Source organism: Cryptomeria japonica, chromosome 8, assembly GCF_030272615.1.
Source record: "Cryptomeria japonica chromosome 8, Sugi_1.0, whole genome shotgun sequence".
Lineage (NCBI taxonomy): Eukaryota > Viridiplantae > Streptophyta > Pinopsida > Cupressales > Cupressaceae > Cryptomeria > Cryptomeria japonica.
Genome location: NC_081412.1, coordinates 275871389 through 275894897, shown reverse-complemented (window position 1 = coordinate 275894897; position 23509 = coordinate 275871389). Strand labels below are relative to the sequence as shown.

Below are 23509 nucleotides of genomic sequence, written 5' to 3'. Positions count from 1 at the left end.
GATACTAGAGGCTCTTCATTAGTAATAGTCAACCATATATATCCTAAAACTAATCTGATTACTGTCAGCGGTGATAAGAAGTTCTGTTTTTTTGTCTTGGAAAAGCAATGCTATTTACAAAGTAATATCAGGACAGTAACAATAGGCCTTTTGTTTTCTTATTATAATATCTCATTGCAGCTAGCACACCTTGATGTACTAACAATTGCTGCAATTTTCTCTCTTCCTGGTTTTGCCCTTCCTAGTCACCCACTTTTGTAATTTTCGTCTTTCTTAATAAAATATTCACTTTATTAAAAACAAGTGTTGGAGGCCATCCTTTCTAGTCCATTCCACCTTCAAAGCAACACTTAGAGCCTAAATAAATAACACCCTAATCTCCCTAAAATAATGGATTACCTTTTTAACAAATTTAACCAGCTACCATATGTTGGAAGATATTACTAGGATAGCCAAACTGTCAAGGTCCAATCATTTCCATATCTTGTGTTTCGTGTGGACTTAATGACAGTCAAAGATGTACAAATTAAGTTGCATATTTTCTAATAATGATCTACATATGCCAAAAGAAAAATGCTTTATTATGCATTCTGCTTGCCAAAGAGAATGTTTTTACTGGTCTTTTCAACACTTATTCAGCATGTATTTCCAGAGTAAAAGCCAAGGAAACCAATGCCGTTGTGGCAGATGGAGTGACTACCTCAATATAAAACTCCATCCCACTTCAATATTTACCAGATTGTCAGTTCAAAATGATCAGCTAGGTGACATGTAAAATGGAAGATGTTAAAAATCAGTTAATATTATTCAATGAATTCTTTTTGCACAATATATATCAAGAAAATTTTCAAGAATTGTCATAAGAAACAATCTGAATAATTAGATCGACAAATTTTCTTATGAAACATCAACCGATATGCTGAACATGGTAAACTTGGTGAAATACGATAGTGCATATATTTAAAAAGCAAATTTTAACAAAAGTCAATTATTTTGATTACTTTGTAGCACACGTGCTAGAGACTTTGAGGTATTACCTTAAGGGGATTCCATACAGGATTTAGGGTCTGATACTTCACTTTAGACCTGAAACTTTGAGCTAAATTTGGTCCAATAAATGATATATATCTGTTCAAGAAAACAAAAATATTAACAGAGTCAGCAAACGGTTTACAACTATAATACATTTTTCGTGCCAGTTCACAGAATCATCTATTTATGCAAAATATGCAAGCCCACAAATGTAATATAAAACAACAATCACATTGCTAATATTTGAAAGATCAAGAGTAGAAAAAAGGAAATTAATACTTACGGGTCTGAAAAGCCATTAATGTGTGAAGCCCGCAGATTTTTTGCTCTCAAAGATGTGAACTGTAAAACAAAATCAAAATCATGCATGGATGTGGACCATGTTAAGAAACAGCATCACATTTTACAAATTAATTCAACACTTGTTAACTCTTCAATTCACATCTATGGTAGTTTCCTCTACACTTACCACTGAATTCATTGTTGATTTATTCAATAAAACATATTTGGATAATGCAAATTAAATGTAGACAACTAATTAATTAAGAAAAACCAATCCCATCGTGACCTCGAGTACCTCCACAAAATACATACACTCTAGAGTTTATATGATCTCCACTATTTTGCTTATTGATTTGTTTCTTCTTTCCAATTCCATCTTCTTTACACCATTGAATTTTAAGATCTCTTATAGGCAAGAACTTGCATGAATGAAATTCCACATACTCCTCACAACCTCGTGTAGGTCCAACTTATTACTTCCAAAACTCTTTCATCACAATAGTTAGGATGATAATTAAATAGTAATTAATTCGCATTAGAAAAGTCACCAGTCCCATGCTATATTTTTAAAGAAGATTCATATTAAGCATGAAACTTTCTGATAGCTACCCGATTGTTGAGGTAGTCACCTTGTTCCTCCAACATTTAAGATTCGTAATTTCCCTTTATTGATTGACAGTCTAGTGTGATAAATCATATAGAGTAGTTTTCACTCATATTGATTAAGTGTACAAGTTAAAAATCTTAAGCATATATAACCCAAAGAAGGAAACAACAAATTCTTTCAATAAATATTAAATACATTTGAAAATTCTTTAACATAGATAAATGACAAGTATTACGGTTGTAGACATAAAGTTTCTACAGTCCATAATTGTCGTGGAGTATAGAGCTTCAAAATCCAGAAGGTCTATACTCCACAACAAGTAGATGGTTTCTAAATATAGCAGAAATTTCAGTTTCAAAGTCTAACCCAAAACACATTGTTTAATGATTTCAAAATAGTTCTGAAATTGATTTCCTCTGTTTTATTTTTCATTGTCGACAGGGGCTGATGAGATCTCCCACCCCATAAATATTCCATTAAAGCAGCCGATAGAGCTTCCATTATAGCTGTGCAGTTTAACAACATAGACATACTAAGGAAAATTTAAATATGTTAGAATAAATCTTTCCTTGGTCATTAGAGCCCTAGTTATTAGGTCCTAAGCCATAGCATATATATTTACTTTTAGTGTGTAAATGCTACTCAACCTTTTTTTATCCTTTTGTATAGATTATTCCTACATTTAAGGTGGTTTTTCCTTAAGCAAGGTGACTAGGATGTAATGTCCCTTTTCCACTTGACTTTTAAAAATAATTAAATAATTTAAATTAAATAGTCAAAGCTAACTTTGTGTTATATTTTTAAAGACAACTATTTTAATTATTTGTAAAGGTCACAATAAAGTGATAAGTAGGAGATATTTTAATTTGACTTGCTGTGGAAAATATCTCCTACTTATCACTTGATGAGCTTAAGGGCCTCTATAATGAATGGTTCATAAGGCACAACACTTGCAGAAGGTTTTGCAAATGGGATTGCAAGCTGAGTGGGTTTAACCTTGGAGGAAACTCCATGGTTAAGCGTGCTCAAGTTGTAGTAGTATTGGGATGGGTGACCTCCCGGGAAGAACCAATGCTTCACCTCTGTGAGCATCACCTAGATGCAATGACTGCTAAGTGTATCATTCATTCTCATGAGAGATGGGTTCTTGTGAACCACTGCTCATGAATCATGGGTCAATGAGTTTGAATCAAAAACTACACAATTAAATCCTGATAGCAATATCACAATAAAGTGGTTAAAATTTTAAATTGACTTTAGTTGGGGGCCAACAAGTAATTAATATTAAGTCACTTTAATGGAGCAAAACAATTATTATTTAAAAGTTATTTTAAATTATACTTTCTAGAAAGTTCCTCTTGGGGTTATAAATGGAGGTTGAGGAGATGAAAGAGATTCATTCTAAAGTTTGATAATTTCTCTTTTCGAGATTTGTGCCCAAGGCCGGATTTCTATTAGTGGGATGAAAATCCCAATGGATGCTTGACAGAAATAAACTTGAAAGGCTGAAACTAAGGATGAAAAACCTCTGCCTTCATTAGAATGGTTACATCTAGGGATCAACAGCGAGTTGAAGTGTTGGAATTTGGGGATGAAAACTCTCAAAATTGGTTGGAGCAATTTCAAATAGAAAAAATATTACTTTAGTGCTGAAGAAGAGGTATATTCCAATTTTTGTTAGAATTGTTTGTTGAATTATAAATTGTAATGAAAGACTTCGATTATTTAAATATTTTGGTGAGAAGAAATTGGAAATTATTTAAGTATTTATGGTTGTTACCTCTATGTTGAAATTCTTTAATATTTGCAAACTATATTGAATCTATTTCAAGTGAAAACGAGAGAATATGAAATTTTGAGGTGACCTCAATGTATAAAGCCATTTCATGGTCACACCTTTATAAAACTAGTCAATAGACTTGCGGAAGGTCATGTATTTAGTTGGGCTGAATTAAATCATCATTAAAATAAGAAGGGACAAATTGGATATAAGCGGGAAACCAAGAAACAAGAGAAATTGTGGGTCTCCTTTCCATATAATCCACTCTTGCCAGGCTGCGATCTAGGGTATATCCTTTGCATTGGCTGCACATTTTTTATTTGGATCAAGGCAATAGAAGTAGAAAATACTTTGGGGATGAATGGCTTATGAATATGGCATGAGGGAGCCCCTAAAGGTCACACGGGACTATGGGAGAATGAATTTAAAATGCAAAACTTTCATTTGTTGTCAACGCTCTATTTAGGGATTAAACATATAACAGGAATTCTTTAGAAAGGGTGTGAGGACTTGTGGTGGAGTTCACTACTTGAAAGAAATCACTAATGGTGATTAGACTCAACCACCTCTACTAAGAAATTATAGCATGACGTGGAACACGATTATTCAAGGTCTTTTCTGGAGTTTGGGAAAAGAATTCTGACGATTTGATGAAGATTTCAGAATAGTTAGTGTTGAAAGAATTTTTGGATCAGAAATGTTACCTCCCTAGGTGCTTACATCTATAGCTACTTCTTGGTTTCACTACTCGAGACAAGAAGTTTATATCACACTTTAATATTGTTGGACAAATTGTCATTCATGTCAAATGAGGCCAAGAATGGATGGTCAACTTTATGCAACATTAATATTGCACCTATCAAAGACAAAAAACTATTGAAAGGCAATGATTTAAAAGATAATGATTTTATATGATTTATTTAAGAACATTGCTTGCGATATAATGCAATCAGCAATCACTGAGAGGGGGGGTGAATAAGTGATATTCTAAAATTTTTAAACCAAAGAGTGTATATACTGATAACACAACTAGATTAAAAGAACACACACACGCACAAGAGCGGATCACATAACACAATGATTTACGAGGAAAACCCAATGTGGGAAAAACCTCGGTGAGAATAGCTGTTGGAGTCTACTGCTCCAATCCAGCCTCACAGTAGATAATTTGATTACAATATGTTTTAGGGCACCAACTCTTGACAAACTCAGAGCACTTGCTTAAGGAGCACCTACCCTTTCTCTGAGCACCCACTCAAAGAAATGCATTGACTGATACAATTAAAAGATTACAATGAAACTCCTTGTTGCAAATGAATTTTTGCAACTTATAAAACTGATTGAGATACACACCCTGTTGCTCTGTTGTTTACTTCTCTGCCTTCTTGACTCTGCTAATCATATAAAACTTATGTCCAATATCCTCTATTACTTTCTCACAGACGACTTCAACTCTCTCTCTTCTAATCTCCACACCACTCTACTGCTCTCTGTCTCTCTATCTCAACAACAGACACACTTTTTTCAATGCTATATTACAACCTCACTCTCTCTGTCAGTTCAACTATCTTAACTCCTTGACATCACATCACAAATATCTACCCTTTGGTTATCTTTGTCCATCCAGATTTTCCCTCCAAGAATGAAACTAAAATTGATCTCCTAGAGCCTTCGAGAAATCTTGTCTGCAGGATGATTGGCGGCTAACATTAATGCAACTACTTCCATTTTTGGATCCACCACTGAGATTAGTTTACCACAAAATTAGTCTCCACCTACCCCTATCATGTCGATTGGTGATAGTCTGATAAGCTTATGGCTGTGAGATCTTGTCGACAAAGGATTTTCTGATCTATCTGGAGCCACTAAATCATCTGCAATGTTTTCTCCATTTAATGCATCTGTCCTCATTTCTTCCTCAACCGATTCTAATTGGATTTTCAAACTACCCAATTTGGTGCATTAATGTTGACCATCTCTGCAAGCAATTCTTTCATCCAGATGGAAATTGAATCATTCTGTGTGCTTTACATCTTCTGTACCTTCGTCTATATCATCAAGTCAACCTCTGTGAACTGCTCACATGGACAACACATGTATTGACATTCACTGGTGAGGAGAAAATCATGTCCTTTAGTCGATTTCTGCAGTATGAACCATTTCACCAAGACATCGAGCCTGTCACAACGAGAAAGAACCTTATCGCTATAACCTTAAAAGTCTACAAGAGGCATTTAGGAGTCATAGCAAAACACAATGTCATGCCGAAAAAAGGTAGGTGGTCCCCACACAAACAGCTCACTGTCAAGGTGGACCAAGTGGACCAATGAGCGGTCACCATCTGAATACCTGTAGAGCACATGGGCAAGGTGGGCCCAGAACTCCAAGAAGGATCATCGCCAAGGGGGAAACATATTTCGGCCAGACACAAAAACCGTCACACTAAAAAGGTATTTCGGTATAGCTCAACAAGTTCAGCCCAAGATGGTTTGAGTCTTGCCAAAGGGCAAGGTCTTGTTGAAATGATAGTCGAGCCCCACATGAACACCCTAAGCCAAGGTGGACAAATCAGTGAGCACTAGCTGGAAAACCATGGACACAGAGGCCAAACGGGCCTGGTAGTGGTTCCACTACAGGGACATATGCCGCCACAACAACGGGGGCCCTACACGCGCACAACATGGCAAGGGAGGATCAATCATAGGAAACAACGTGGAACAAACCAACCCCACACTCAAAGAAAGCATGTTGGCCAGAGGTGGGAGCACTACGCAAACCAACTTTAGTCTTGCTGAAGCACAAGGTCACATTGAAAAGAGATGCATGTCACCAAGAGAAAGTGCATGTCACATTGAAAAGGAAGCATATTGGTATAACACCAAGGGACCGATAAGAGACAAAATGAGTCTTGGCGATAGACCAAGTCTCATCAAAACAGATGCATGTCGATGAGACAAAAAGACTGTCTCACCGAAATTTGCAGAGAGAGGATTTTCAACAATTTCGAATTTGCAATCCACATAGATGAAACCTGATGGACAAAACACATTAAGAGACATATTTAGAACATCATGCCAACCATGAGACATATGGATTTCACCCTTGTTCACATCATCTGCAATCTCATCTCTAGCCTCATTTGCAACCTAGTTGACATCATTGACAATAATTGCCAACAGTATATCGCCCAAGTCAAGAAACAATTAAGATTGTTTATATTAATTATAAACAATAGACATAAAGAAAGTCGACTCCCTTGAATTAATGTTAATAAGAATTAAGTGGCAGCAATTAGTATCAAACTATGTTCACGGAGTTTCAGGGATGGGGACAACAAGGGATGGGGACGACAGGGGATAGTGAGATGTGTTTCCGATATAGGGGTACTTTTGGGCCATTTTTTAGGGGACAACTGTTAAAATATCTATTAGCAAACTATGAACTAACAAAATTACAAAACATCAGATGAGGTTTGCCAATAAATAGTAAAACATGCATGGATGACAGTTAACCAAACCATTCCAATGCACCAGTTACAAGACAATATCCACATTTAGAACCCATTGTGGAAATACAAATGTCTGTACAACTAGTTAAAGTTCTAGAAAGGAATTCAACAACAATATCAAGAAAAAATTTGGGATATGTCTACACCTAAAAGAATAAGAACACATATGAAAATAGAGTGCCTAATTTGAAAGGAATTTAGCAATCATACTGGAAATACATTGTAATATCCCTTGGTCCTGTTTGTCTAAAAATATGCTTATGAGACACAAGGAATATCGTCAAACACTTCACAGTCAACCTTCCAACTTGCTGGTCTTACAATTTCAGACTGTTATATCTTATTAAGGAGACTGTTGATGGCTTCAATGATTAGGAATGAACACCTCAATGCATTAATTGACACTTGGACCTTTAACCAATGCACAAGGATGACTTTACCATATAATATGTGCACTTACAGCTGACTGAAATTGTATCAAACAATTGGCATTAAACTGATTAAAAAACTTCTGACTTCAATGGACACCGAAAAATTCTTGTTTTCACAGTAAGAGGACAAGTAAAACATAGTATGAATGATAAGGGATGACCAAACAATACTACTTTCCCAATGTAAGACCATATGGCATTTAAAGTGTTCACGAATTAATGGAACAGTAGTCTGACGTAATTACAAACAGTTGGCAAACATCTTCAGACAATGACACCGAGTGAGGCAGCCTTCTAATTGTTTATTCATGAGACCAATGGGCCTTACAACTTAAGCCGATTTATACCAATACATACACTAATGAGACATAAACATTTCCAGATTAATCTGAAGACATATGACTGATATGAATCATTACAATCACAGAAAATAAACAATGTAAATTGGGTAATGAGAACCTGATGTATAACAGTGATGTCGGTAGTTATAACAGCAGTCAATGGTCCTTCCAAATGTTGAAACGTGCCTCAAAGGATGCTGCCATGTCTGCTGTAGGTGAATGTCTCACAACTGACGGTATAGCTACATCAAATGTCTCTAGATCTGCCTCTAACCTGATCGGATCTCACACCACATATAGCGCCTAACTCCTTTGATGTCTTTGGGGCAATAACCAATGTCTTAAGGTGAAATCGATGGGGTTTGAGGGTGGTGGACCTGCCAAGGTTCGGGCCCTCCAAATAAATGATATGGGCTCCTAAGCCCCTAACAATTAGCCTCAAAACTATAGCCTTGGTCTCCTATTCAATCTGCAATCATTAGCCAACAAGTTCGATACACAAATGGAGAGATACGAGTCAAAATGTGGGTCTGCTACTGTTCACGACACTGTAGCGACGGCACTGTTCATAAACACTGTTCATGTCATCTTCAATCTGAAAATCCTGCTAATCTGAAGCATAACCACCTGAAATCTTGCCAATAAAGTATTGCCAAAGTAGTCTTGCCCAAAATAGATGCATCAACAAGGTGATCTCCAAGTCTGAAAATCTGAAGCACAATCACCCAAATCTGATATAAAAATTCAATGAGCTCAAGTGAGATGACTGAAATGTCACCTCCTCTATGCAACCCCTCGAGAGATCTTTCACCCTCTCAATTATGAGATCAATTGGGAGTTTTCGTTACTAAAGATCCCTAGTCTGCAGACACCCTCTAGGTTCTACACAACCAATCAATTCATCAAATCCAAATCCAAGTCTCCTTTCCTTCTCTTATCCTCTTCTATTTAACTTTTTCCATAACCCATGAGACACCTTCTAGAAGGGGGTAGGTATACTTTATTTATTTTTAATAAGTGACTATTGAATTAATATTTTATTTTAATACTTTAGTCACTTTTAATTAAATTAATTAAATATAAAGTCACTTTTTATTTTAATGACTTTATAAGAAATTAATTTCTCCTTATTACTCCGTTTAGCCTAGAGGCTAAAATTGGGGACATTACATACATATTTGATACAAAAGAAAGAGATGCAGCTTTAAGGACACTAATACTCGTATAACTAGTTACAAAGACTATTAGTTTTAATATTAATATGTATAGACAACCAACAGATCAGTCGTTCACATAGCATGCAATAAAGCAAGCAATTTGTTTGTTAAACAATTAATATAAATAAACATTTAAAAGGAAAGCAATTAATTTTGAGGAGATGTGACTTGTTTCTGGGACATGTCTTTTGTGGAAGAAGATGTCATTAAGGGAATCTTTCCTCTTAGGAAGATATAAAATCATTATGGAAGAGTTGAATGATGATGTGTTGCGTGAAGAATAAAATATATATCAGATATACAGTAGCAAGTTAATGTGAAGAAGGAAGTAAAAAATAACATCATACAAATATATAAGGAGTTTTACTTGCAGATTTTATGAAGAAATTGTGAGGAATATAAGAGAAGAATTTAAGGGGAACACATGCAGATTTATGAGGAGATTGTAATCTGTTTTATGACAGATTTGTAATCAGCATAATAGCAGATTGGAGAAGAGAATTATAGCAGAAGTTTTGAAGAGAAATTAGTATTGAAGTTGGTGCCTTATATTGGTGATGTTAGTGCTTCATATTTGTGAGCTTGGTACCTCATATTGTAGGGGTTGGTGCCTATAAAATTTGTCGAAAGAAGATTAATAAAAGCAATATTAATAAATGGATTCCACATAAATTGTGTTGTTATTGTGTTGCTCATTATTTGATTTTACATATGTACTAAATTTGATTAAATCTTGAAGTGATTAAATAAGGTAGAAGAATATTGTTATACTGATTCACCCCCCCCCTCTCTCAATATAACTGTGTGCTCATCAAGTACAGCCCTTTATTGAGTCTAATATGGGCTAGAGGAGATTAATTGTTGTAATAAGAGGCATTTTCAAATTATTTCTTAGTAGACAGAATTGTACCCATCGAGAGATAAATAAATTGTTTCATTTCTGAGTATATACTTCAGAAATTCAACAATAGTTTGTAATTCATGTTATTTCTCTATGAATGTCTGAATTTGAATCATAAGAAATATTGCATGAATCATCTGTGCTGCCTTGTTCAACTAATTTGAAAAATATTTTACTATGAACAATCTATTTGATGGGATGCTTGGGTGATATCACTAAAGAAATTACAAGTTTATTCAAAATATTCCGGTTAGGGATTTTACAGTGGTATCAAAGCCAAGATCCTAGCAACCTGTGTGTTTCCCATTTTAGATTCAATGACAAAAGATGGCAAATAGATAAAAGAGTCCTTTAGCAAAATATTTCAGTAATTCCTCCAAGATCGTCCAACCTAAGCCTTCACTGAAAGAAATGAAAGTAGAAATTATGCTTTATGCTTTAGGAAAGGTTCTTGAGTTTCAACATCAGTCAAAAGAGGATTTTCTTAATAGTTTGAGGGAAGTAGAAAATTGCTTATCAGTCCAACCTCAGTCCAACCTAAGCCTTCGCTGAAAGAAATGAAAGTAGAAATTATGCTTTATGCTTTAGGAAAGGTTCTTGAGTTTCAACATCAGTCAAAAGAGGATTTTCTTAATAGTTTGAGGGAAGTAGAAAATTGCTTATCAAAGGTTGACCAATCAAATTGTGAGAGTAGGAAATGGGCTCTTGAATCATCAATGATTGCTTTGGTCCAGCCTAGGCTTATGAGACATCCTGATGACGATGTAAGACTTGCAATCACCTCTTGCCTTAGTGAAACCACAAGGATTACAGCTCCCAAAGTTCCATAGAAAAATGACATAATGAAAAAGATATTCCAATTGATTCAGGAGAGTTTTCATAATTTGGATAATATCAGACATCCTTCTATTGCTAAAAGGGTAAAAATTTTAGAAATCATTGCAAAGGTTAGATAATGTATAGCGATGCTTGATCTTAACTGTGATGATTTAATTCTCAAAATGTTTCACTGATTCTTTGCTAAAATAAGAAAATATCATGCAGAAAATATTATAACTACGATGCAAACTACCCTGTGTTTGATCTTGGATGAGTTTGATGATATCTCTAAAGCTTTTGTTATCTAACTTGTTGGCCATTTGGAGAAAGGAGTGGTATGTTTCACTAGCAGCACATGAGTTATCAAAAAGTTTGGTTGAACAAAAAATTGAAAAACTAAATAAATGACAGAAGATGAATTGGTTTCTTGTAGTTTATGTTGAGCATTGATTTTGAAATCAATAGAATCCCATAGTTTCAACTGAAGCTACAGAAGTTTTCTTAAAAATATATATATATATATATATATATATCAAAGTCATGCCCTTAGAAATTTCGATAGAACCTTTAGCACTTTCACCGACCTCAGACTTCACAAAAAAAGGGGTATCGCTTAAGCTGAAGTCATCAGATGCGCACATTAATCCTCACCTAAGTATTTTATCTGACCGAAATGATATCGATGAAACCCATCAATGTTTCATCGATAATTAACTCGTCGAACAGACTTGAGCCTCGATGATCTCCAAAAGCGGTTCACCGAAAGCATGATTTCCATCGATAAGTAATATATCGAGCAGACCATGGAAAGGCTTCATCAAAAGTAATTTTCGATGAAAAGAACGTGTCGAAGAACCACCGAAAATGCTGACCGAAGATGTTTTCACACCGAAGAAAAGACATCGATAAAACACAAGAGGCTCCCATCGAAGACTCGTTATCGACCAAACATAGAGAGTCGAAGGAGACCATTTGTCTCTCACCGAAAGAGAATATTTCATCAACATCAGCGCAAATGTGGCATGTGATAAAACTTTTCGATGAAAGTGCAAAAGTTGATGAAGTTACAAACCCCTTTGACGATGGTGATAGTTCCATCGAAATTGATGCAACATCGATGAAAGATGGTGTTTCGAGGAAAGATAAAGTCAAGATACCGAAGTGCATAATTTCATCAAGAAAGGGTACAACCATAAAATTGATGAGCATCAACAGGCAGCGTGAAATGTTGCTAGATGAATAATTATCTTCTGCCGCGAGAATCAATGCGAATCTTAATAAAGTCACTTCATCATGAATTCAAATAAATGACTCGGTGACCGTTGTGCAACTGGTAAAGGTAACTGATAGAATGGCCATGAATGCACGATAAATTGGCAAAAGAGGGACACTTCTAAGCAATAGGAATTCACAGCGAGTTTCAGAAAGCTGAGACGAGACGATTCGAGGGCTAATTCACCAGTGGTCTACCTTGAAATCAAGTAAGTCTTTCACTCTCAGAACTCTGTAGTGGTAATGGAGGAATCATCTTCTAGAAAGAGTAGAGCTAGGAAAGCTAAAGAAACCCAGCCCCCTGAAGATAAACCTAAGAGACAGAAAAAGGAAGGGCATTCTTTGGCCCAAGACCTAATTGACCAATGTCTTGCATCAAGCCTTAGGTCCAAGAAAATTAGAATGGATGAGGAAGGACTAGAAGATAGATTTGAAGGCTTGGGGGATACATGGATAGAGATAAGGGGTCATGAGTTATTTATTTTTGGGTATATACGAAGGAATGTGCCTGAACTCGTGAATAATTTGTGGAGGTTAAATTTGGGGAAATTGGCAGTGGCTAATATCTTTGTGAATGTTGAACTCATGAAATCCCTAGCCAATAATTATGAACCCAAGACCAGGACCATATGCGACTATATGGGGAGACCAATAGCCAATTACCAAGGAAATAATTGACACTGTGTTTGATTTGGATTGGGGATTCGAAGAACAGATTGATACTAAAAAATTGACGCAGGAGTATTTCAATTTAGAGGAAGTCTACAAGAGGTGGAGACTCCCTGTCCATAGACCCAGAGTTGTAGGATCGATAGTCCCATTTGATAAAGATGATAAAGCTCCATATGATGTTAATCTGTTTCATCCCTATCTTAAGTATACATACTATTGTGCTGCTCATGTTTTGGGAGTAGAGGCTCACCCATTGATGGATATCGCGGCTATGGTCATTTGTGCGGACCTACAATCCAAAGATCCTCGGTTGTTTGATTTTTCTACTTATCTTGCTGATGCTATCAATCATGGTCTGGAGAAGTTGAAAGGTGATGTGATTAATGTGCATTTCAAGTATTATTTTGTACTTATGCACATGCTATTATATGTCAGACAAGACAAAGGATTATGGCTAGACGAGTTATGTATCAGGGCATATGATAAAGCTAGGGTAAGAAAACCTGTGCAGTTGTGGGTATCTTCATGGGACCAAAGGTATAGTAACTGCCAGTATTGGCATTTCGAAGAATACTTCGTTAAAACATTACACAGATTATTAGGGCACCCGTGTGATCATGCATTGTCCCCTCAAAATTCAGAGGTTCTTGAGGCCAAAGGACTATGGTGAAGATACTACAATTGAACATAACTGGGGGGATTTTTATTGTTATTCGGATTGCACTCAGATAAGAGTGTATGGATTTGAAGGAAAGCCATATGTGTTGCCTATCACTATGCCTAACAAAGTGGCCTGTTTAGAAATTGTTAGGCAGTTGGCAACAGTAAGTGCCCAACATCTAACTGATCATGGGAAACAATCCATCGTACCTGGATTGCTTGTTTTTTCAGACTTTGTTGTCAAAAGTTCCAAAAGTTACAGTTTGATACAGAATAAATTGGACTACTACAAAATGGCAAAAGGAGACCCTAGGCCGAACTTTGATCCGGAATGATACATAGGAGCCGCAAGGTCATCCCAGAAACTCAAGGCTGGAGAGCACATGTCACTCATGCCCGATGATTTTATCAGAAATATAAAAAGGGAAGAAGCTAATGAAAAGAGAGCCAAGTATGAGCAAGTGTTCCACGCTTACAAATGGAAGCTCTTCTGAGGGAGAATAAATGAGGATATGCTCCAACATATCAAAGACCCCTTAGAGCAAGGAAATAAACTTATGGAGCATGAGTTAGAATTGCTTAAGGGAGTGCCTGCTTATGTCTATGGCAAGCACATCAGAACTGTCAAGGATACAGAGCCTTTAGCCTATTTGTCTCCCCAATTTGTTTCAAATGTTTTTCCAATTGACTCTCCAAGAGAGGAATATCCACCTGGATTTGAGGATGATGTGCAGATGGATATAACCACAGGGCAATATAATATCCAAAACGTTGGGGATATAAGGATGTTTGAACACGAGGGTTTCATTACCGATGATGATTTCATTTTTTCCAAAGAATTCGACACATTTCTGTACCAACACAAAGGAATACAGGTTAGGGATGCTATGAAAGACAAGATAGAGGATGAACAAGCCCAAAGGTTGCAAGAGGAAGTGGATCTTGCGAAATGAGAGATGACACCCGAGAAAGGGAGGCAATTGCTTAAAGATGCTAGTGTGTTGATTTATTCAGGGTGGGATATGAAATCGGCATTGCTATTTGATGGTTTTGAATTTTCTCAAGAAACAAGACCCTAACAAATGGATTATACCAGAAGAGATAGATAAAATATTTATGGGGTCAGGGTATGATCTAGATCAAAAGGCTCTCATAATATGGGCCTTATATCCAAAAGGAAAGAGACCTATTCTGGTTTATACGGATAAAGTTTTTGGCCATTTAATGGTCCATGAGGTTGGGAAAACTGATCCCAGGATCACAGCCAAGTTAAATGTGGATGTAGCAAAGTTGAACCAAGAACAAACAGAGTTTTTGGTTAAAGAGAATAGTGTTTATAAAGGCTTATATGAGAAAGCCACTGAAGAAATCCAGAGGTTATAGGGACAATTGTCACAAAAGACTCCTGTCTTAGGGGATCATGAACTAGATATGGGCTACCAATCTGATTTGAGGGTCCTAGATGTTGTATCTGATGCTACTTACTGGAGGATAAAGGCCGAGAAGTTAGCCAAGCAGGTAACCAATGCTCAACAAAAGAAGAACAAGTTGGCGAATGATGTGATTGAGCACAGGTTCAAAGCTATGTTACCATACGCCAACTTGTATTGGAAGGAATACACAGGAACCATAAAGGCTCTAGAAAAGATTATAGGAAAGATTGTACGATGTACTAAAGAACAATGAGGCCATGACTGCAGAAGAGAAAGCCCAAGGGGATCAATATCTGGCAGAACATGACAGGTACACAAACAGATTGAATGAAGATCTCCGGATGCTGGACAGAGACTGCATTACACCAATACCGACTATCTACAAAGATGGTGAATTGACTCCATTAGAGCAATGGCGAGAAGAATTTGCATTAATTAAAAAGAAGGTGGTGACCAAACTCGACCAGAATGAGGATATGGCCCCGCATATCAACCAGGCGGTATTCGATCTCTTCTCACTAGAGACAGATATGAAGCAAAGGAGTGCAGCCGTTAAGTGCCATAAGAGCGATACTTAAATTAATCATCTGGGCATGATTAATCTTTTCATCTTTCACTTTGTTAAACAATTGTAATCTAGTTGTTAGCGATGAAGGGACACAACTCTTCGTAGAATAGGTGTTGCTCACTTATTTATATGAGCAAGTTTTGTAAAAGAAAAGGACAATATTAGGAGAAAAAGATACAAAATATATGTTACAGCCTCTGGCATACTAATGTACCTTTTGAAATCTTAATAGAATTAGCTGTTTTTCTTTGTTTACGTGTTATGAGTTTTTTCCATTTCTTATAGGCAGTTGTTTGTGATATTATCTAAAGGAGATAAGGTTATTTGTGTTCTTACAGTGAATTTTATGTTTTAATATTATAAACTTGGATTAATAAGATCTACTTGTGGATTGTAACTGTTCCCTGTAGTTCTTCCTTGAATGGTCCTTTAAGCTAAAGGTTAAATTCATTCAAGCAGTTTTATGATATGAACATTTATCAGACCTCATGAGAAACAGTAACTGACAGACTTGCCAAAAGGGGTAGGTTTAAAAACTGTCTCACAAAGCATACATTTAGTCCTAGGGAAATATAAGACTCTGTAGCCTAAATAATAGGAAAGACACTAGTCACTCACAAATCACAACTTTTTCATACCAATCACTTATACTTTAAATCAATAGGAGTAGTTGAGTAGGATATATAGAACCAATTAGCAGTAGTGTATTCATACAAATTTCAAGCACAAAGATCGAATAGCTTTCACAACAACAATCTTGAACTCATCTAAAAGACATCTCTTCCAAGAAACTTTGCCATTCTGAAATAGGGGTCAACTAGAACAAAATCGTAAATCTGCTATAAAAAGCATTAGTTATCAAGAGCCACTAGTGAATAGGTATACCTGCCTAGGTCTTGCAGAGCCTAAAGTGAGAGAGTTAGTAACCATACTCTATAAGTTGGCCAAGTCAAATTGGAGGGTTTGATCATAGGAGTTGGCATTTCCTTAGAACCTATCCAATCTGTTGATTTGAGATCCAATAGTTTACGCATTATTAGTTCCCCTAAAATGAGCAAGAACCAATTGAGAAGAGAGCAACGTTGTTTCACATGCTGAGAAGTTTGGACAACTAGTCACATATGTGGGAACAACAAAGAAAATGAACCAGTGACTCATATCACATGTTTATCGCAGCCAAGTGATGATAAGAGTAAAAAAGAAACTAAGATTATAGAGCTTTAAGAAGATAAAGGGTTATTTCAAGATATACATATTGCTGATCTCCAAAATGATCTTTTTGAAGGACTTGACTCTCATGATGACACCATTAGAAAAGTAACTAAAGAAGAAACACATGAGCCCTTATTGAGTGATAAGCTAAGTGATCTTACTAACTTGGATCCAAGGCCTAAGGAAATGCAAGGATTGAAGAATTAATTACTGGTCATGAGAGAAGAAAAAACAACTTTAGAAAACTTTGAAGATAGGACAAACTTTGAGGGGGAGCTCTAAAATGATCCAGATAAAAGGTATGTCAATTGCATAAACTTTGAAGTCACTAATAATGACATTTGGTTTGCTGCAAATTCCAGATTAACAGATAATGATGAGAATGCTTATCAAGCTAGTGAAGTATATTTTGAAATTAAAAGAGAGGCACACGAGACCTATGGCAGCATTAATGACACCATTGGAAGGTATGAAGAAAATGCTGATTTTTGTATGTCTACAAACAACGATTCATAATTCTTGCAAGACTCCATCATTCATGTGGAAGATTGGAGGAAATAATTATTGGTGTAAACTAAAAATGAGGTGCAAACCTTATCTGTGTTGGATGACACAAAAAGCTTCATTGAAAATTAATGCAAGAGGCACAAAGATATCAACTTGAACAAATTATTTCCTTTGTAGATTTACCAGTAAAGAGTACAATAGAAGAAATGAAATCAACATATTTGCACATGATCAAAGATATAGAGATGTGGCTACCAAATTTGCAAATGAGGCTTTATCTATATCCAAGGAAACACAGGAAAAGATTGATTAGCTCACCTTTGAGCTTAAACCAACTAAGCACTTTTTGGAAAACACTCAATTAGCATTCCTAGAGGTAGATGAATAGCTTGCTACAGTTACCAAATTCAAGAACCAAGAGAATGAAGAGAGGGCTAAAGCAATAAAAAAACTGATAGAAGAGATTGATAGCGTTCAGGAGAGTTAGATCTAGAGAATTTTTCAAAGAAATCAGAAATTGAAGGTTTGGATCAGCAGGAAGGTTAGTTTGAGCTAGAGGATAGAAATAATTTTCAGTTTGTTGATAATCCTCTTTTTGGGATGGATGCAAAGTCATCCTTTGATAGTCCACTTTTTTGATTTGGATGATGGGATACTTTCTGATTCTGTCAACACAAGGGATGACAATAATAAGATATGGAATCTAGGTGTGGTGGTACCAATTGATTTACTTATAGGACCACCCAAAATTGTTGATGACATGCAGATGAAGAGGGGTTCTTCCCAAGATCAGTTTCTTGATTTACATGAAACTTCAAATGAAGATCAGAGGCTTAATCTTAATCATGTGATCAAGAACAATTCAAATCCTATAGTCAATCTCCTTGGAGGACCACCTGATGCTGGGAGAAGTATGCCATGGGAGGTTATGGGACAAAATTTCAAAATTGGTGTAGCTGTCATCCTTTCAATCAGCCATGACATGATTTTAGTTTCTCACACATGGGTGGATTGGCAGGTACTTTCAATCAAGGAATGGAGTATTTTCTGATCGGAGTTTAGTGCCAATGAGCTAAGTTGTTTTGAGTACTTACAAGTGAGGAACACATTTCAAATGATGAATGATGAGTTCCATGAGGATGTCATTAGTAAAGAGGCATTACCTTGTTGACAGTAAGATTTCATAGCTAAGCATTAGATGTTGTTTGTGGAACCATGTTGCATACAAGATATGACATTATGTGATAGTCCTACCACTCCTTTTATCATGAAGACATCACTACTTGTTATCTCAATGGATGGACACAAGAGTTTCAGCAATATGCAACGAAGAGTAGGAGAGTTTCCAATCATGATTCATTTGCTTCTACCTTCCATATTGGTGATTAAGGGTTGTTGCAATCATTTCATATTTTCAGAGGTTGCTTTGATGATTTCAGCTGACTGAATGAATTTTTCTGCACGGGACTACCATTATAGAACTTGGAGGTTGGGTATTAATGAGGTGTTATCACTTTATGATAGTACAAGTATCCTCAAGATAGCTACAACTATATTTTTTAGTTTTAACACTGCTATTATCATTTGTATCAGCCACTTGAAATGTGGCAACTTGATGATAGGTGTTCTTCCCTCAGCCTCAGTGTGTATGGTGATATGAAAATTTGGCATATAGGAATAAACATGATTAGTGGAATTGCTTCACGGTGTAACAAATTTGTAGTAGATGATTGTATCAGAGTCAAGCAACAAAACCATGGTGAAGGAATATTTTTCAGATTGATTTGGGATCTTGGAAGTTGGAACTGTTGTGACGTTCTCACACATTGCCCCATTTCAAATGGGGTCCCCCACTTTTTGCTTGTTAGCGTAGGTGTTTTGTTTAAGTTGTCTTTAGCTTGGCAATAATCATAGTCTTTAACCTTTACTTGAGAGAAGGGTTTGACTTGACGATCTAGGTCAGGGGATGTTGAGCAACCTTTAGTATGTCTAAAGATTGGAAAGTCTTGTCTTTAGTATGACCAAGTCCGGAATTCATGAATGAATGTTCGAGCCGAGGAGTGAAGGTGAAGGTGTAAAAACTTGTCAAAATTGCTAAAATTGCTAAAGGTTGTCAATGTTGTCAAATGTTGTAAAATCTTGTCAAAGTTGTTAATGTTGTCAATTTGGTTATAGTTGTCAGGGTGCATATGGTTTGTTCTTAGGAATGGATATAAGAGTAAGAAGTAGTAAGCCTACTTGTAATTCTGTGAGGTATTGCAAGAACAATGCCTTAGGTCACTAACTTCAAGTCTATATTGGTGCAAGATCTAGGTGGGGGGGAAGTATGAAATTTGACTAAGTCAGGAGTCAACCCCCTTGAATTATGTACATGCACCCAAATGCATGAATTCATGCCCAACATTGTGTACATGCACCCCTCAACCCACTATCTTTGTGCATGCACATACCCCAAATGCGCTTAAGGAGGATCTTTGTGTAGTGAAACCCTTAAGGTGCATCCAAAGTTGGTGACGAGATAAAACTTGTCTAAGATAGGAATGAACCCCCTTGTAGCATGTATACAAGGACCCCTAATTACCACCCATGTAGTGCAAGACTAGGGTACAAATGTGCCCTCATACATTTGTGCATAAGTACATTTGGAACCTGCTCAAGTGTGCACAAAGTAGTGAAGGATAACACCTCAAGCTTGCTCCAAGCAATGTTTGTGCAATAATCCCCCAAAACTGATCTCATAAGGCAAATTGGGATTATCTAAGTGACACTTTTAGGTGGTCTCCACTTGCATTAGAGAAAGTCTAGGTCTCCAAAGTGCTCATGCTTATGAACACACTCCCTACAACCATGCCCACTTGCTAAACTTGTGCAAGCCTTCACTCAAGATCTGAACTCATACATGGTGCAAATCAACATTCAAAAATTGGCTGTGTTGCCTTAGGGTGGTCTCAACGTGCACTGTGCAAGATCATATCTCAAACAAAATGCATACACAACTAATAAATGTGCTTGAGTTGTGTATACCCAAGGATATAATGCGCTCATGTTTGTGCATCTGTACACCAAAATCTCGCCCAAAATCTTTACAAGGTTGGGTTCAACACAAAGTTGTGCAAGCATACATAGCAAAGATGCCCCACATTGTGCAAACAAACACCTCATATGCACTCAAGCACAAATTTTGTGCACATGACTACCTCATAAGGAAAATTGTGATTATCTAAGTGACACCTTTAGGTGGTATCCACTTGCATTAGTGCAAGTCTAGGTCTCCAATGCGCTCATGCTTATGCACATACTCTCTACAACCCCGCCCACTTGCTAAACCAAGCCTTCACTCAAGATCCAACCTCATACATGGTGCAAATCAACATTAAAAAATGGGCTAAGTGTTGCCTTAGGGTGGTCTCAACGTGCATTGTGTAGGCTCATATCTCAAAGTGCATACACAACTAGTAAATGCGCCTGATTTGTGTATACCCAAGGTTATAATGCGCTCATGTTTGTGCATTTATACACCAAAATCCCACCCAAACTCTTCACAAGGTCAGATTCAACACAAAGTTGTCCAAGCATACATAGTAAAGCCGCCCCACATTGTGCAAACAAAAACCTCATATGTGCTCAAGCACACATTTTGTGCACACGACTACCTTATTTGCGCTCATCATATTTGTGCATATGCGACTTGCAAATACACCCTCATGTTTGTACATGTGTCCATCTCAAATCTGCCCTGCATTGCGCAAGTTAATATCTAAAATGCACTTAGTTTTGTGCAATAAGAAGTTTCAATTCCACTCACTCAACTTGTGCAGATACACCCTTAAAACCCGCCAATGTAGGCGAGGGTCTCATATGTGCCCAAGGGAAAAATGGAATGAGGAAAATTCAATAAATGCAACTCAACCTATTCAGGGGAGTTTTCAAATTTAGTGCAGGCATACACTTCAAATGTGCCCTACTTGTGCATGAACAAGCATGCGTTGCACCCAAGAGTCTTGTGCACTAGGGTGTCTTGAATGCACTCTCACCTACAATGAGTGAAATTTGTGCATACATACACATGAAATGTGCTTATAAGAAAAATCTAACAAGTTCAACGGGCATGAAGTGGTAAGGATGATTCAATGTTATAAAGGTTCTAATTCATGGTTTGTTTGTTTTGCAGGATGGGAGCAAGAAAGAAAGGCTTAAAGGATGAAAAGAGAAGAAAGATGAAGCATATTCAAAGATGCAAAGGGGTGATGAAGGGACTCAACCATATGAAGGTGCAAATGCAAGGATCAACATGACCAGACATGCTAAAGAATGAAGAGGTGTAAGAGAGGATGATCGAGACAAAGTTATGTAACGGGAATGGACTTGTATTTCTAGGGGAAATCCAAGATCCAAATGGATAGTGTTGATGTGTTTTTCATGCACATGCAAACACATAATAAAATACCCAAAAGTATCTTATCCTCTCTTGAACAAAGTTACTCAAATACTCAAGATTAGCTTAAGGATCGCTTGAGATAACTCCAAGATTCTTATATGTTGAGTCATGATGTGTGGATAAGGTCGTTGGTTTGATGTGATTAAGCTGGAATCATAAGAGGACTTACGTTGAATTGTTGAATGCTTGAATTGCTGGAACTTAGATTCTACCTACTCACTTGGAGATTAAAAAAAAGAGAAACAAAAGACATGAGGTTTAGGGAGTCTATTCTAATCCTAAGAATGCAAGAGAAGAGTGAATGATTCAATGGAATCCTACTGGGCGAGGTCTCACCATCAAACTGAACAATTTGACACAAGCTCAATGCAATCTTCTAAGGTGCAATTCAAAGATGTTCAAATCATTACCATCAAATATTGATTACCATTCAAGTTAATGCATAAACAATGGACATATAACGATTTGAAGTTAAGCTCATATCATTCCAGTTGACCACACAAGGCACTTTTACAATCAACAAGAGGCTAGTGGTATGGACTAAACGAATTCCACACAAATGCATTCAACAAATTCCTCCATTCAATCTAATCAACATGAAAATAATTGAGAAGTAGAAACCACGTGACTTGTTAAAATAACATAGTTCATCGTGAATTCAATGAAAAGAGTGTCGCATTTACAAGTCTTGACAACAATTCCTCCTTCTAATCTAACTTCTATTCTATTATTAACCTCCCATTTTCTATCTTTCTCCTATTCAGTATTTCTCTACTACTCTGCTATTCTATTCCCTATTAACCTTTCAAATGAAGAGGTTGAGCTTTATATAGAGAGCTCATTACAATGAATGGCCTAGATTGAATTAAGATCAATGGTCGAGATTTTACAATGAAACCCCTAATTAATGTTTGTTACAACAAACTTTATTCTGACCAATGAAATAATTACATTCAAGTTCAATACTGAATGTCAACCAATAGAAAACGAGGGTAGGTGCCTCGAAGTTTGTGCCTCCATATAATAAGCTTGGTTCATTGAATCCGAACGTGTTGAAGTGGAACTCCTTTGATTAGTGGGTAGTGACTGGGATGCCACTTGAATCTGCACTTGAAGACTGGATTCATCATCATAAGTGTAGACACATAAAATTGACTAAATTAATATTTAATTAATTATGTCTGACTAAATTAATATTTATTTAATTATGTCTTTATCACATGATTAATTTAATTAATCATATTAGCCTACCATTACCTTCTAATTAATTAAATTATATTTAATTAATATCCCCTTTTCACTTCTTCCAAATATTGATTTATTTCAATAAATCAAACTCACCTTTATGGAAAATTCCATTCTTTTCCCTAATCCTAATTAGCTAAATTTATCCATGATTAATTAGGCTAATTTAGTGATTCCTACACATCTACCCAAACCCACATGTGAATCACAAGTCACTTCACATGTCCACATCACCTTTGACCAAGGGGTTCTCACACATGTGAGGATTCTCTTCCCCACAGAGCCACCCTACTCTTTCCCCTTTTGGCCCATGTGTCATAAACTCTCTTCCACTAGCCCTTACACCTTTCCACAAGTATTTCCACTTGTCACCTCTTTGTTTCTTCCAAGATTGCTCACACGTGTGAGCACACATCCCCCTTCCCCTAGGACCTTTGTTCCTCCCAAGGTGGGACCACACATATGGGACCACATTGATCCTCACCCTCTCCCCTTTGTGACATTTGTCACAAGGCTAAGCCTTTCAACCTAGGACCACATTCCCTTTCAATCTAACCCCTTGATCCCCTTTTTAATCTTGACCG

The 23509-nt window shown here is 36.6% G+C and overlaps 1 protein-coding gene across 2 annotated transcripts in view; it reads right to left on the bottom strand.

The window, feature by feature from the left end:
* LOC131072442 (uncharacterized) overlaps positions 1–23509 on the bottom strand; it is a 162797-nt gene that overhangs the window by 31550 nt on the left and 107738 nt on the right. For both annotated transcript variants that reach the window (XM_058008607.2, XM_058008608.2), the window contains 2 exons: positions 1316–1374; positions 1038–1128 (listed from right to left, as the gene is read on the bottom strand). In XM_058008607.2, coding sequence (XP_057864590.2) covers positions 1038–1128; positions 1316–1374 — 150 coding nt within the window. The remainder of the gene's footprint in view (positions 1–1037; positions 1129–1315; positions 1375–23509) is intronic.